General features: G+C 28.0%; 1 protein-coding gene across 1 annotated transcript in view; it reads right to left on the bottom strand.

Annotated features, from left to right (window-relative positions):
* LOC105847505 (adhesion G-protein coupled receptor G4) overlaps window positions 1-17,066 on the bottom strand; it is a 100,014-nt gene that overhangs the window by 65,150 nt on the left and 17,798 nt on the right. Inside the window, exons 4-5 of the mRNA XM_065808082.1 lie at window positions 15,260-16,009; window positions 10,127-11,023 (exon numbers count right to left, since the gene is read on the bottom strand). Of these exons, the coding sequence (XP_065664154.1) occupies window positions 10,127-11,023; window positions 15,260-16,009 (1,647 nt within the window). The remainder of the gene's footprint in view (window positions 1-10,126; window positions 11,024-15,259; window positions 16,010-17,066) is intronic.

Raw genomic sequence — 17,066 nt, 5'->3', positions numbered from 1 at the left:
CCAAATGCCCTTCCGGCAGTGTTTTCATCGTTAGTGTTGCCAAAACCCTGTCTAGACATTTCAACTGTAAGACTTAGGTCTTCTCTAAACCTCAGTTGAATGTTCTTTTTTCTACTTTTTACTGATGCTTTTTCAGCAGAAGATTTGGAAAAGTATTTTTTAATGTCTAACTTATTTCCTAAATGTAAAATATATTCAAAAAATCTGAGCCAGCAATGCAGTGTAGAAAGGTCTCAAGATAAAGCTTTTTCATTCATTGGTTTAGATCTGATCAATGCTTGGTTATGAGGTTCACTGGGCTTAGCTGGGCTCTGCAAACATTACATTATTGGAAGGACAGAGTGTTAGTGAGGGCATTAACCACTTTACCATCAAACATGGTTAAATCTAGTTTGTGTGTGATAATCCTATCCAGTTTGTCTTCCTCTACTTCTAACTTTACTTCAAACTTGACTAGTCTATTTATTTATGCTTTTAAAAGTTCATACATATTTCTTATCGATTCTTCTGGGGGTTTTTTTATATTGGAGATGTAGGGGTCTACAGTAATGTGTACTGGAGGGCTTCTTATTTAATCATACACTTTTGTTCATGATGGTTAATTTAAGTGGAACAATAGCTGTCTGGAAAAGTCTTTGCTCGTTAACTTGGACCTCACCAATATTTGTATCAGTATATTTTTGTTTATAGACACTTTGACTGGGGGCACCATCAAAATCACCTTTAAAATGAAGTTAACCTTTAAACCTCCCACCAATTTCAGCAAACGTTCTCATAGAGTCTTGGCATTCCGCAAAAGTTAATATCCTTGTCAGAGTATGATTAAACATACCCTGTAGAGGAGTTGAAGCAGATGTTTCTGTCAAAATAAACCCTCAGGATAACATTTGTGTCTCTCATTCTTAATTTCGTGAAGTGAAGAATAAATACCTGCATTATATATTATAGATGAGTTTCTAATAATTTGATACTGTTTATCTGAAAGGTCACACTGAACTTTTAAGCTCAAGGCATCCTCGGTTTTCATTTTTATCGGAAAACTTATCTCAGTGATTTTAACTTTTTTAGAGTTTGAAGCACTTTTCATGATAACAACAAAGCCTTTTTTGTTAGGATCTCTAGTGGTTTTTTTTATTGAAGCTAATGCGAGGATCTTCAGCCAATTTGGCAACCTTGATTAAAATAATATTCAAGCTTGTAAGCTATTTTTTAAACTGGTTTGAGTTTAATTTATAATTATCTCAGATTTTCTGCTTCTATCACCAAAGTCTTTCCAGTTCTTGCACTTTCTACCTGGACCTGCTGCAAAATTTTTTTTTGTTAACAGTTACATATTTGTTCAACCAAGTTCGCTCGTGTTCTAAAAGTCTAGCGAAGGTTCTTAAATGTTTCCGCAACTTTGGTTGGAATTTACATTTAAATATTATTAGAGCTTTCTTTAGATTTATCACTTCAGGTTTGTCAACACTTTCATAGCATAGACCCTCCAGTCTACAAAACTCACGTAGAAGAGCTTCAAGTAAATCATCATGATTAATCCCTAGCTCTTGAATTATAGGAACTAAATGCATTTTTTTTATGTTTAATGTAAGCAATGAACCATTGTTAATTATTTTATACGCAAGTTTTAATTTTAAAACATGCACTATGCCATCAAATGGAGCATATTTTGGTTTTTAAGGTTTGATAATTAGTACCATCTGCTTGACATGAGTTTTTTTACTAATAGGAACTAAATATATTATTTGTTTGATGAATGTAAGCAATGAACTATTGTTCGTTACTTTATACCCAAGTTTTAATTAAAAACGGAAAAAAAAAAATACCAAAAAAACGAAGTATTTTAAGAGGTCTTATTTTAATTGGGGTATGTTGGGGCAAATGATTTTTATTTTTTCTACTTTCATATATACCTATTAATGGGAAAATATTAAAACTACCATTGAATCTAGTAGAATCTTTTAGTTTTTGAACTAAACTCATAATTAAACTAATTTAAAAAATCAGTTTATGACACGTTTTTCAGATCTCAGTAATGAAAATCTAAAATTAGAATTTATGGTTAAAAATGTTGTTAATAGTTACAAAACATCTTAAACATATGACTTTAAATTCTGAACTGTTTTTACCCATATCAATCTTAAAAGAGTGACACTTAAGCGAGACTTTTTTGAACGAGTTTTCCGATAAATAAAATAAAATAAATTAGTCTTTGAAAAAGGCGTATAAATTGATGAAATCTTAAAAATTATTCATGAAAAAATTATTTATTGTCTTTTAGTGTTATTGAGTTACATTATAATTTAATTAATTATTTTCTAGCAATAGTTTTTTATGGAGGATTTTTTGCCGTTTTTTAATGGATTTTGACTCACTATGTGGCGTGGTGCCAGTAAGATGGTTAGACAAGACAGAGAAAAAATTGTATTGGCCACAAGGCATAAATGTACTGAAGTACAAAAATTCTCCACCAAACAAAGAGCCACGGTATCAAGATGAGTTATAATTAAGTTAGTTTTAAAAAGTTTTACTTTTTAATTTTAAATTTTATCTTATGAGCAAGGCTAAAATACGCAAATAGTTTAAGTTTACAAGCATATGATATTATGTCACCTATTTTTTTAATGTGTTGTGCTTGAAGAACGTTGTTTACAACATATTAAATTAAAATATTTATTTCCAGGCAAAAAAGAAACCTGTCAACAATTACTGTCTGTATTTACTTGTTCAAGTGTTAGTGAAGCGGACGATAGAAAAGAAGTAGCATTCAGTAAGCTTGCAACTTATTTTTCAAAATGTTTTTAAATGATCGGAATAATTTTGTTGTATGTATTTAGTTGAATGATGAAATAGTGAAGACAAAAGATTAGCTCTTCAACTTTTATGTTAAAGTTGTTATTTCCTTGTTAATTGCTGTCTGTCGTTAACAAAGCCAGTAAATAATGCACATAATGACAATAGATTTATCTTTAGAATTATCTGGAAAACTTTTGGTCTGGATACAAAAGACCAAGTGAAAATGATACTGGGAAGGTGCACTTTCTTATAGCTAAACATCAGTACAGCTTTCTAGTCTTTATTTTCGTTTATGTGTATTTCATCTGTGTTTCTAATGATATCGCCAGTTTTTATAATTTTATGTTGTTAAGCAAAGCATCAATATGTTTCAGGCTAAAATAGAGCTTTGAGTAATACTTTTATCCAGTTTAAATAAATAACAACTCTTAATGTGTATTAGCTAAATTATCTTTTCGTTTTTGATAGTATTTAGTCAATAACGGATTTTTAAATTGTTATGGGTCTACAACGCTTAATTTCAGCAAAATTAAATTAATAAGTCATGTCATAGAAGACATAAAAATAATAATATATGTTGTCAATAACTCGGCTTTCATAGCAAATCTGAGAGGTGCTAATGTTTAGCTTGGTTTAAGTACTACATAATAAAATACATCGATGTACAGTCATTTAGATGGTCGTAAATTTTTTTAGCATACTCATTATTATATATTTTTAGACTGTTTACCGTTGGACTCCTGTCCCGATTTGATCTAGTGGAGAAAAAAAGAAAGGACCGCGCTGGAAACAAGAAGGGGTTGAAAAGATCCAATATTTCGATTTGAAGCTATATTAAAGTTCTGTAATTTAGATTTGTAAAAAGACTTAATTGAGTAGCCCAAAATTATACAACTGCTATGTAAATTATTTATTGAGCTTTGTTAGTGTAACACAACTCAAACGCTTCTTCTAGTGTTGATATGTTTTCAATATACTTATTATCTTAAATATGATAAAAAATTGTTAAAGATATTGAAAACTTGTAATTTTAATTTAGTTCATTTCAAATAAATAAATTTTTTAAATATATATTTCAACTAAATATAAATTTTTTTATGAATAAAACGATATAATTTTTTTATTAATGATACGAGTTATTTTTTAAGGCATTTTTTATAACACAGAGCTATGTCACAACTGTAAAATTTAACATAATAATAAATTAGCATATTAACAAAATAGTGTAAGACTTCTATCCAAATATTATGAATGTGTTGGATGAAGATTAAGTAGAAGAGTATAATTGCAGTCATCCTAAAAAGCTTTTATGACAGTTTTTAGTAAATTTTTGCATACAATCGTTTTATTAATGTCTAAATCTAAAATAAAAAATTATACATGCAGATATTTATATTACTGTATTTATATATGTGTCTGTTTTCGTGTGTGTCTGTGTGCGTGCGTCTATCAATCAATCAATATATTTCACACAAAAAAGGTACTGCTTACAATATAGTAAAAAATAGTATAATACCATTTTTGTAAAGAAAAAATGCAAATAATAAAAAACTAACTCAAAACAGAGACCTTGAAAGTAAAACTAAGAAAAAAAAATTTTTAATATTAAAGGACAAAAAAAATACGCATATACAAACACACATACATATAGTGATTATATAATTATAGTAAGGTAGGTAGTAGTAAAAGAGGTAATACCGAGTAAAGACAAATAATAATGAGTAGAGTAGGATAGTGGGAAAAAGAAAAATAATAGTAGTTGTAGTAATATTGTGCTATTTAGGAAAGATAAAATCAGTTATGGAGCTGGTGTATTGTATGGTAAATTGGAAAGTGAATTAGACAATTTGCAGATAAATATAAGCTTTAAATGCAAAAAAATCTGAAAAATCTGGATTAAAATAAAACTACCAACAACAAAAATTTCTAATAGGTTGTATGTGTTGTCCTGAGAGGAATTTGCCAACTCCTTCAGTACAATTAAATGAACTAATTTATGCTCTTGGTTAAGCTATATACTTAGTTGATACAAAAGAATATAATGGCTTAATTCTGACAAGTGACTTCAACTTTCCAGGCATAACTTGCCTCGAAAATTGAATGCAATTTTTCTGGAGTATCACATCTGATAATGAAAGTAGTCTTGAATACAGGTTCAATGATGCCCTCTGTAACAACCACCTCTACCATCATGTCAAATGTCAAACTCTAAAGTAAACTGATGGAAATCTAAACAACACACTTGATCTAATTATAACAGAATTAAAAGATAGAATCAACAAAATTTTAACAGGACCTTGTCTTGTTGCACCCTCTCAATGGCATATATTTTTTAGCTGGCAGCACAATTTAAGCAGTAGTTATCAAAGTAGTTTTAACAACCAAAAATTTCATTATAAATACGGTAAAAATGATGAAGTAAACACTTTTATAAATAACATAAACTGGCAAGCTAGATTTATGGATTACGATGTTCCATAATGTTATTCCATATGGTCTAACCTCTGTAATGAAGCATGCCATAAGTTTATTTTAAAGGCATCAAATAATACAACCGCTGGCTCAGCCACTAAAACCTTTTGCATCCAAAACATATGCTTCAACTTCGGATATGACAATTGACCAAAATATTGTTCTCAAACACCTAAAAAATGCTTGATGGAATTAAAAAATAGTTAGACAAGTTACAATCAATCATTTGATAAACAACAAGTTGTTTAAAAAAAACTCAAAACGGTTTTATTTCAAAAAAGACATCACAAATCGTTTAAAAACAGTGAACTTTTTACTCATAGCAAATCAAAAAAAAATTATTCAACCTAATTTTTCTTGACTTTGCAAAAACATTTGATAAAGTTTCGCACGTAAGGCTGCTGCAAAGCTTGAAATGTATGGTATAAATATCAATCTTCCAAATTGTATAAAATCCTTCTTAACAAACGCAAGCAGCTTGTTGTACTTGGAGATTCAATACATGATTCAATTGATGTAACTAGCGGCGTTTCCCGAGGTTCTGTTTTAGGACCAAAGCTCTTTGTCATATTTGTTAATGACCTGTTAAATCAGCCATTAGCAAAATGTACACAGGTGACACAAAGCTCATGAAAGTTGTCAAAAATGATGAAGACCGAGCAAGTTTACAATCCGATCTAGACGAGATTGTTAAATGGACGCAAACCTGGCTAATGGAGTTAAATGTAAAAAAAATAAGTCATGCAACTTAACTCTGGAAGAATAAAATTTGATTACTTTATGAATGAAATAAAAAATGTAGTTTTAGAAGCCACAAATTTCGAAAATGATCTCGGAAATCTAATCTCTGAGAATCTTAAATATGCCCAACAGTGCAACATAGTTGCAAACAAAGCAAATAACATGCAAGGAATTCTTAAACACGCGTTACTGTCAAGAGACATTGATATTTGGAAAAAAGTTTATGTTGCATATATTAGATCACATCTGGAGTTTTCCATACAAGCTTGAAACCCTTACCTTGATAATGACATAAAAATAATTGAAAAAGTACAACGCAACGTCACGAAAGCTCCACAAGCTTTGAAAAATAAAGACTACAAAACTCGATGTAAAATCATGAAATTAACTACTTGACTATTTGACTATTAAAAAACTTAAATAGTCAAGTAGTCAAATAGATACTGACTTATTTTTGTAAATTGCAAAGCGAAAAAATGACACACTTTTATCAACATTTTTTTCCTCGTTTATGCTGACAATTAGGAGCTGCGCAAAGCCTAGCAGACGTTGATCATCAGACATTAATCATCAGACATTGATCATTAGACATTGATCAGTATTCTATACTACATTTAAACAATTTAAAGTTAATGAAAAAAAAATTTAAATTGATTGCAATCATAACAAATTATAAATAGTAATTTTTTATTTATATTTTGTTTGCGGTAGTCAGTAAAATGCGAACAGCGAACCGCAATCTGCGAACCGGTAAGATGCGATCTTTTTTGCAAACCATAGTTCTATTGGTTTGATAATGATTTAATACATTTCATTTTCCGTTTGCCGTTAAATTGTTTATTTTACGATACATTTTATGGACTTCAAGTAGAAACATAAATTATAATTAATTTAAAAGAAAATCGATCTAATTTAAATAAAATATATCAAATCCCCCTAAATTTAATTTCAATTAAAAAATCAATGAATTAAAAAATGCATTTGCTATAGAGTAGTCTCTCGCTTAATTGCGCAAATTGAAACTGGCACTGCGGTGCGCAATTAACTAGGAGTGCGCAAATAAGAAAAAGATAAGAAAAAGTTTAGCAAACTAAATTATTAACTATATAAACAAATCTTTATTAAAAAGTATATTATGCATGACGGAAAAAGTCATGAATTGTAGGCTGATATGCATTCTGCAGCTTTTCTCGTTTAATTTTCATAATTACTGATTCATAATTTCGACTCGTTGATCTTCTGATAATCTTTTTTCTCTGCCTTTAGCCATAAGAAGTAAGGATAAAAAAGTTGAAATAAGAGAACTGTGAATAAACGGCTAAATTTAAAATGAGGTTTTTTTATTAAAGTTTTTGCAATGAGACTTGACTGATAAATCGTTAAAACTATCTTATTAAAATTATCTGTTTAAAACAAAATTTATCATTTATTTCGATTCGAATTCGAATTATTTATATATTTACATTCTGATAAAATCATTATCTTAAAATATTTATGATAAAAACTAGTTTTTAACTTAACACAGGAAAATATAAGTTACGTTTTCTGATCTAATTACACTTTCAACAAAAAACTCATTAAAAAAATTGAAACACAATTATTTTGGGCCTAAACGCGAAATTTACTGGGGTGCGCAACTAATTGGGTGCGCAATTAAGCGAGAGACTACTGCACTGCGTATTGGTTTGTTATGTTTTATTTTGAGTTTTACTTCTGAAGTACGTCGAGTATTAAATTTATGTTATATGTAGTGATTTATATTCTCAGTATATATTTATTTTATATAGTATATAAATGTTTCTATTGTAGAAGAAAATAGAGTTTTGTTAAGGGCTTTGTGTTAAGGTCATTTCAATCTTCTTGAAGTCCTGCCCATACAATATTATAAACCTTAGTGTAAATAATATTATACGACAAATAAATATTGAAAAAAAAATACCAAAAATCTTATATTTTATTTAGGATTATTGCTAATTGGTGGTACTTCACGAAAGAAGAAAAATTAGAGATGGTTCATCGTAAAGCATATTTATGTTGCATACTTTTGTTAAACCTGACAGGTTAACCAAAAGTATTTTAAAATTATTTTTTAATTTATATTTTTTATGAATTTTTTTTTATCAAACTTTGTATGGTTGGGGAAAAAAAACTCATGATAAATTATTTTTCGCGAATCACTTAGCTTGGTAACAAAGTTCGAGTTTTAAAAGTTTACAATTTTATTACAAACTGAAAACTCATTCTCGCAATCAACCATTATGATTAGAAAAACATACTGGAAAAATAGTATTGTATAAAAAAAATTTTATATATAAAAATACTGTTTTGCTAAAATGTTTGCCGGCAGACATTTTTGCAAAACAGTTATGATTTTCAAACGTTTTCCGCCTTTCCCTACTAAAATTAGCTATAAATGATGTAAAAATAAACTCAAAAATTAAGTTATTTTCGACAAAAATATTTGTATTCATGCTTGACAAAAGTTTAAATCGAAAAAGTGAAATCAAGTTGTTTGAAAATAAACTCTAGTGTTTGAGTTCAAAAAAACATTACAATATCTTACAAATGATAATAAAAATAATTTAATTGAAGCTAGGAAGTTGAATAATTTTAGGCGAAGGCTTGAAGGCGCCATGCGTTACTCAAAATGTTCTCAACGTTAACAAATAACGAAAGCTACCATCACTTGAAACTTTTTAAACTTCCAACTGAAGTAATCTTATACTTAAATGATATAGTTTTTATCAAAATTGTTTCTAAAAATTGATATGTTTTTATTAACATCACTTAAAGTTTTTTAAATTTTCAATCATATGTACGGCTGGGGGCGGATTAGTAACGGATCCAGGAAAGATATAGGGGGTATGCATCCCCCCTTATGCCCAACAGAATTATTAAAAAATTTGAATATCAAGGTTTAAAAATGAACACAATTTAATAAGCAACTAGGCCCGTACCCTGTATTAAAAACTCGATAAGGTCTTGAATATGTTGTATTAATTTACGCTCTTCTTTAAAGGTCGTCCATAAATTATGTCACTCAATTTTTAACCGTCTCAGACCACCTCCCCCCCCCCTCCTTTGCCATAACGTTGTAACTCTTTAGTATCAAGTTCTCTGTGAGTCATCACAACCAATCCACCAATCTCTCTCCCCCTCCCTTAAAGTGTGACGTAATTTATGAACAACTTCTTATCCGCACATATAATAAATACTTAACGTTTCATTCATTTTTGTTCACTTTGATAATCATACACAAAAAGTACCACTTAAAAAAATTAAAACAATTTAAATGAATTATTGGATTTAACACAATAATCTAATAAAAAGTTTTTAAGGTGGCTCACCACTAAAAAAAAAATTATTGTTTAGCAAATTACTAACGTCGTCAAAATTATTGCAAGTGGGATATGATCCAGTTGCAACCTCATACAACTAAAGTAACTTACCAATACTTTTATCATGTAAACGTTAGACAAACCATGTAGGCCTATTAAAATAACGCGTGAATAACAATTCTGACAAAAAACTTAAATAAGAGCAAAGAGAGAGATCAATTTTAAACCTAAGTTAGAGTTGCTAGGAACCGTTGTCAAGGTAAAATGTCTTGATTAAGCCTAAATAAACCGGAATAACTCATAATAAACTAAAGCAATCTCAAAATAGATTTCAAAAATATTTACAGCAATGCTGACTAAAAAATAAAAGTAATTCAAAAAACTAAATTTTGATAATTGAGATTTATTTAATGGTGAGCCACCTTAAATCTCCCAAATTTTCTAAATCTTCTTAAATTTTTCTTCTTAAAATTATAGAGAAAGTAATATAAAAAGTTTACATGAAAAAAGATTTTTTAATGTTAAAGGACAAAAATAAATACGCATATACACATATATATATAGTGATTATATGATTATAGTAAGGTAGTAGTAGGTTCATAGATTTTAATTAATAATTGAAATCCATATAATAAAATATTTTACAATATGACATTAGGCAATATTACATGCGAGCAATAATAAAAATTTGTATTATATTTCATATTTTAAATATTCTTAACAACCGTTGCTTAACTTTACACCAAAACGTAACTTAAAACAAATTTAAAAAAACTTACCAATACAATTTCCGTATTTAGCTGTAATTCCAAAAATATCAACTTCAGCACATGTTGACTTAATATTTGAGTTTTCCCATAATGATTTGTTGTACATATTAAACTTATTAATGCAGTCAGTATTTGAACAGTAATTATGCTTTTTAATCATAACAAATTTTAGGTTGCTAAAGTTTTCGATAACGTTTGTTGTTATGTTATCTTTATAAACTCTAGCGCAGATATTGTAATTAAGCCCATCTTCAAATATAATTGGTTTATCAACCAATGCATAATTTCCAACGCAAAAAAACTTAACAGTCGTTGTATAGTTGAGCTGAAATATTGATATTATCAATTCCATAAAATCACATTTGTGTTTAGCTAAAATGCGTATACCACTTATATAGTATGATTTATTAACTTGGTGTGGACTTGTTATTAAAATTCGGTGGTTATTGACAATTCCCTCGTAATAATCTGTATTGCAACTTTTTATAATTTCGCGAAAAGAGTTTGTAGGTTTGGCACATATTGATTGAAACATTATACTTAAGTAAAATATTTTTTTTCGAGGCGGATAGAGCTCAAAATCAAACACAGCTATGGTAATGTTAAATACTTCATCAGGTACTGTACCAAATAAATTATAAGTACTATATAACGTTCCCGTTGAACTGTTAAAACAAAAAAAAACACTTTCATTCAAATGATCACAGTATGGATGATTTTGCATATTTATAACTTTAGTGGAATAATTTCCATATTTAGACTTTACAGCTGCAACTTTTAACTGCAGCAGTTTACCCTCTGGATCGTTAATAAAATTTGAAATTATTGGTAAAGGTTGTCCAATTTTTACCATAATATCCCAGTTAAGGTATGCAGACGTGGCGTTGATTATTGGATCATTATTCTCTAAATATACGTTATATATATATATATATATATATATATATATATATATATATATATATATATATATATATATATATATATATATATATATATACCCGTTAAAAAAGAAAAAAGCTTTTGCTAAATTTTTAAGTTTGAACCACCTATTTAACTCCACCTTTAGTTTACTATTCATCATCTACCATAATCTTTTCTAAAATTCACTTTAACTTTGTTTTCAAGCTAAAAATTATTATTACTTTTATTTTATTTTCTAAAAATTTACTTTTGTCATTTCAATACATTAGGACAGAGACTTATTCGATAAATGAATATTTTAACGCATACTTGTCAAACAATTACGAATATTGGTTTGTTTTCATTTTAGTTGTTTGAAGATTATTGAATGAATTTTACTTGTTCACCAAAAAGATGTATTTCTTATATTCGTTCAACAAATATATTTGTTACTCTTTATTTGCTTAACGAATAAATAATCGTTTAGCGAACAAGCGGATGTGAAAATTCTTTTAAGTTGTTGGGAATATTAAAGTATATTTAAATAAATATATATCTTTTAATTTTTTTTTAAGAAAAATTATTTACTTAGAAAAAAATTTTTTTTTTTGATTTACCATCACATGTGGAAAAAATGAAATACGCAAATTGAATGGAAATTAAAAAAGAGCGATTTGTGTAGATTTTTAAAATCATAAGAAAATTCAGTAGGCAGTGGTTGAGATGTTATTGCCAACAGGCATAGATTTTAGTGTCAACAACAGGCATAGATTTTAGTGTCTATAATGACAAAAACTCAGCTTGAGATTATGGTGCTTCGAACGCCTTGCATACACCGAGGAGTAAATTGGGTAAGCCCAATTTTTTTTTTTTTTTTTTTTTTGATTTACTCCCAACAATGCTGCATGCAACCACTATTAAGTTGGGAGTTACTAGAAAGCAAAGAAAAAAGTTAAAGAGCAGGAAACGGTTGAAAGAAGATTTGAAAAGTTGTAGGTTGTATGAGTCAGTAAAACACGAAAATTGGAGAGAGTCCCAAAGGGCTGAAATGCGGGGGAAACAACTAGACAATTAATGTCTTTTAAAGCATGCAAAAATAGATGCATATAAATTATAAGTCAATTCAAGCGAGAATGAATTTTGGTTGATAGAACAAAAGATAATAACTCCTTTGAGCGGCAACCGCTAAAATATTTGTAGAAAAAAGAAAGAGATACAACTTTACAACAATTGGAGATATGCTTAAGCTTGAGAGATGAGCGGTTCCAACTACGTTTACAATGCGTTATTGGACCTTTTTTAGAAGAAAAAGAGCATCATTAAAAGAACCAACCCAAATATGACATTAGTATATTATACAGAAATTAATAAAAAATATGTAGAGGTAGGGAACGGTTTTAGGAGTAAGATAATGGCGAGTGCAATAAAAAGAAGTAACCTTGGCAGATGCTAATTTACCGATTGATTGTGTATATGGTTTCCATTAGAGGGCATAAGTGAACGATAATCCATTATACGTAAAGAAGAGGAGTCAATGAGAGGTTTCCCATTCATCAGTAAAGGAATGTCGACAGTATTGCGAAAATTGTTTGCAGTAAATAACTGAGTTTTGTTGGATTTAATAAATCACAAGCCACTGCAAGCCTAAATCTGTTACAAAAGTGAGATCAGATTCAAAATCGGCTGCTTCTTCTAAGCGATCGAAAAGAGAAGATTTTTTATCAGGAATATAAAGTTGAGTCAAGAGCAAATAGAGCCACATTAAATATCAAATTATCAGGAAGATGATTAATGCAAATGAAAAACAAAACAGTACCAAGGATAGAACCATTTGGTACTCCAGAAGTAAATGGAAATGAAGAAGAATGTTGGCCTTTGAGATGACTTTAATAAAGCAGTTAGAAAAAAATAATAATCTTAAAAACTTTCTCAGATTTTATTTGTATTTCCAAATATAGTTAAAATTATCTACATTCATTTTTAAAAATAGAGGACATTTTAAATATTCTTCTTCAAAATAAATCAAAAAGGATTCAAGAATCAAGGTGTTGAAAAATCAAACTTGCTATTCATTGATATAATATCAATAACTCGCAGCAGAAAATAACAAATCTTTTACAAATGATGAGATTGCTACATTTAACACTCTTGATTTAAACTTTTTTTAGTGCGTGTTAGGAGATAAAAAAAAAATTTACACAACCTATGAAATACCTATCAATATAAAAGCTATTCTAGTTATGGAATTTAAAATAGCAAAGAAGATATTTTACAACTTTGATTAATACTTCTTAAAACACTTAACCAAGTAACTGAGAAAAATATACCGTCTTTTTATTAACATCTAATACTAAAAACTTTGAGAGCCGTGTTATTTTGACTTAATAAAGTTGGTCCAAACTTTTTTCCAATGAGCAAATCCAGGTTTTACGTTTTTTGTAAAATCAAGATACGTATTATAAAAATTTATTTAAACCATTTATACTCATTCCTCATGATAACTTGCGATATATTAGGTTTATTAGATAATTATTTTAAACATATTATAGCAAAATTTGTTATTACTTATGCAGTGTATAATATACACTATTAAAAATAATCTCAATATTCAAACGCTTATTATATTCGGGTCAGGGTTTTATAAAAATCGCAAAACCTGGATTTGCTCACTGGAAAAAAGTTTCAACTAATTATGTTTTATTTTTTGAGTTAAGTATGCTTTTATTTTATACTTGAGTACAATTTATATTCATATATATAGGGTAAACTAACCTATTTTTGGCCTACTTTCCTAATTGTGGACGACTTCCAAAAGAACTAAAATCTTTAATGAAGAGTGGGATTGCTCTGTTATAAAATAAATAAAGTATATTTTATCTTAGTAATTTTTAAAATGGGTATTTAAAATACAAAAAGACTTCCCACTGCTTCGAAAGCATACTTGAAATATTTGATTATTTTTTTGTTACCGTAATCTCAATGTTTGTTACTTTCAAAGTTTTTATGATAACATTCAAGTCCTGAAAGTATTATAGAAAAATAGTATTGTTAATTCTGTATATGCATTAATGTACATTTTGTATATTTATCAATAATTCTTCAAATTTGTGAGTTTCTTTATATAATCAAAATTAAGATTAACTGGCCAGAAATTTAGGAAGCATCTAAAAAACTGACCAGAAATTTTAGGTAGCATCAAAAAAACTGACCAGAAATTATAGCTAGCATTTAAAAAACTGACGCCTTAACACGTGTTAACTTTTATTTTGTTAAAAACATTATAAAATTATATTCATCGTAAATTGATCTATTTAAATTTAAATTTGTTTGTTTTTATTACGCGATGTGAATTTATCTTTTGAAATAATAAATGCAATGTGACCAGTAATAAGTCAGTTTACATTAAGCAGGACTTAATGTTTTGGTATTTTACGTACTTAATACTTAATGTTATGGTATTTTACGTATTATTTTGTAAATAGACGTTTTTATATAATTTTACGTACTCTCTTTTGTAAAAAGCTTTTGACGATAAGATCATAGTGATCTTCTTTTAGAAGCCTTGTTTGTGTTTTTAAAATATGTAATATATTTGCAGTTTGTCAAATATAAGCAAAACATATATAGAAAAAAATGTTTAAAAAAAATCGCATTTTAGAAACTAACTAGTTTTACTTGTAGACGTACACAGCCTGGATTTGGTATTTTCGACACTTTTTTCCAAACCCAAGGTTGGCAGTAGAGTTTTTGAACATTGGTTATTTTCAAATAACCATTTTTCAAAAACCTAAAAGCTGTTTTACTATTTGAGAACTTTTAAAAACAGTTAACGGCTGCAAAAAGATTTGGAATCTATGTATTTATGTATGAGTATATCTATTTATGTATGTACGTACGTATGTATGTATGTATGTATGTATGTATGTATGTATGTATGTATGTATGTATGTATGTATGTATGTATGTATGTATGTATGTATGTATGTATGTATGTATGTATGTATGTATGTAGTGTATGTATGTATGTATGTATGTATGTATGTATGTATGTATGTATGTATGTATGTATGTATGTATGTATGTATGTATGTATGTATGTATGTATGTATGTATGTATGTATGTATGTATGTATGTATGTATGTATGTATGTATGTATGTATGTATGTATGTATGTATGTATGTATGTATGTATGTATGTATGTATTTAAATATTTATTTAAAAAACAAAAGTTAACTACCATTACAATATCCATATTTAGCAGTTAAACCGTACTGATCATTACTTGGGCATTGATGAGAATATATATTTTGAAATGTGACAAGTTGCTTGATAGAGTTTACACATACAGGATTGAGCGAGCAAAAGTCTTCTTCTTCAATACCAATATACTGAATATCAAAAACATAGTTTAAACGTGAATTCACAATAAGTTCTAAAAATAAGGTATCACTAGGTTTCCATTTAATAGGTGGTGTGATCAGAACTATTTGTGTTAAATTTAAGTGAATGAAGTCAAAATTTCGTACAACTGCGACTTTTTTATGAATAAAAACACTAACATTTGAACCAATAGAAATTTTTACTTCACTTTCAATACTGTATTGAATAGCTGAGACAAATATGGTGTTAGCTAAATTATGAGTAAAAAGCAAATTAGATTTCATTAAATCAGACTTGTACACTGAAAGATCACATAATGGAATAATTGAATTGTATAAACTTGTTATGTTGTTGCAGATAGAAAAAAGCTTTATTGATATAGGTAAATTATTTTTTAATGTTATAATACTATTCTTAACTTCAAACTCTATTTGATATTGACCATCAACATGCTGTTCCATTTTACTAAAATATGAAGTTGTTTTAATTTCTCCACTGAAATGATCAATGCAAAAGCATCTTCTCCTTTTAGAATACAATTTCAAAGTTGTAATGTCGCAGTCATTAATTAATGACGACGTTGCAAATAATTGCCAATTAGTAAATTCTAAAAAAGAAATTTTATTTTACTTAAAAATATAATCAACCAAAAAAATTTATAATAACCTCTCTAATTATAATCATCTTACTTTTTATAGAAATTTATTTAAATGTTACATGCTCCTACTATTTATCTATTTGCTTTGTTATTATTATTATTTTTGAAACAAAGAATAATACGCATTCGCTTTGCTTAAAATTAAATATTTTGAGTTAAAAAAATAAATTATTACAAAGTGTAATTTTAGATAAATTATTCTCAATCTATCGTCAAAATATATGTCCTTTTCTTAATGTAATGATGTATTTTTTTCACATTACTGGTCAGATAAGTGGCAAAAGAATTCAAGGATAAAAGTTGGTTATGACTAACAAAGGTCTATCAAGCATTAAAAACTAATTCTTTTTTTGTGCATTAAAGACTTCAATTTAGTGTTAGCCAGACTCAATAATTGTTCAAATTCGGAAATACTTCATAAAGAACTTTGGAAATTTGGAAATACTTCATTAAACATAATAATGAACATTTATTATTCATATTTTCAATTTATATAGAAAAGTTTCTCGTATGGTTTAAAAAGGCCATAAAACAAACTATGATCTACCTGACTTCTTAATTTTTTCAAAATTAAATAATATATAAAAATTTTTTATTACGCTAACTGTTGACATAAAGCTTACAAACGAATGTTGCTCCACTTCATTGCCATTTTCCTGTCCCTAGTATGCAACCTCTCACAACATTTTTGATTAACTAATTGACTATTTGATGATATATAATCAAATAGTCTGTTAACCAATAGGCTATTCAATTGATCATTGAATAGCCTATTGGTTATTTGATCATCATATAGTTGACTTCTTAAAAGTTTTAGTCAGACATTTTTAAAGAACATCTCTATTCATCACATGGAAGCTCTTTATTTTCTTTTATAAGAGAATGCATAGCCTATAAAATTTTAATTGTACCTATATTTAATGCTGTCATTGAGCAAAGACCTGATTTTATTTCATAAATAATATCAAATTATTAGAAGTTTAGCTCTTGCACACGGTGCACATAT

Source organism: Hydra vulgaris, chromosome 10 (assembly GCF_038396675.1).
Source record: "Hydra vulgaris chromosome 10, alternate assembly HydraT2T_AEP".
Lineage (NCBI taxonomy): Eukaryota > Metazoa > Cnidaria > Hydrozoa > Anthoathecata > Hydridae > Hydra > Hydra vulgaris.
Note: the sequence above shows the minus strand (reverse complement) of the source record. Positions and strands in the feature narration are given on the sequence as shown.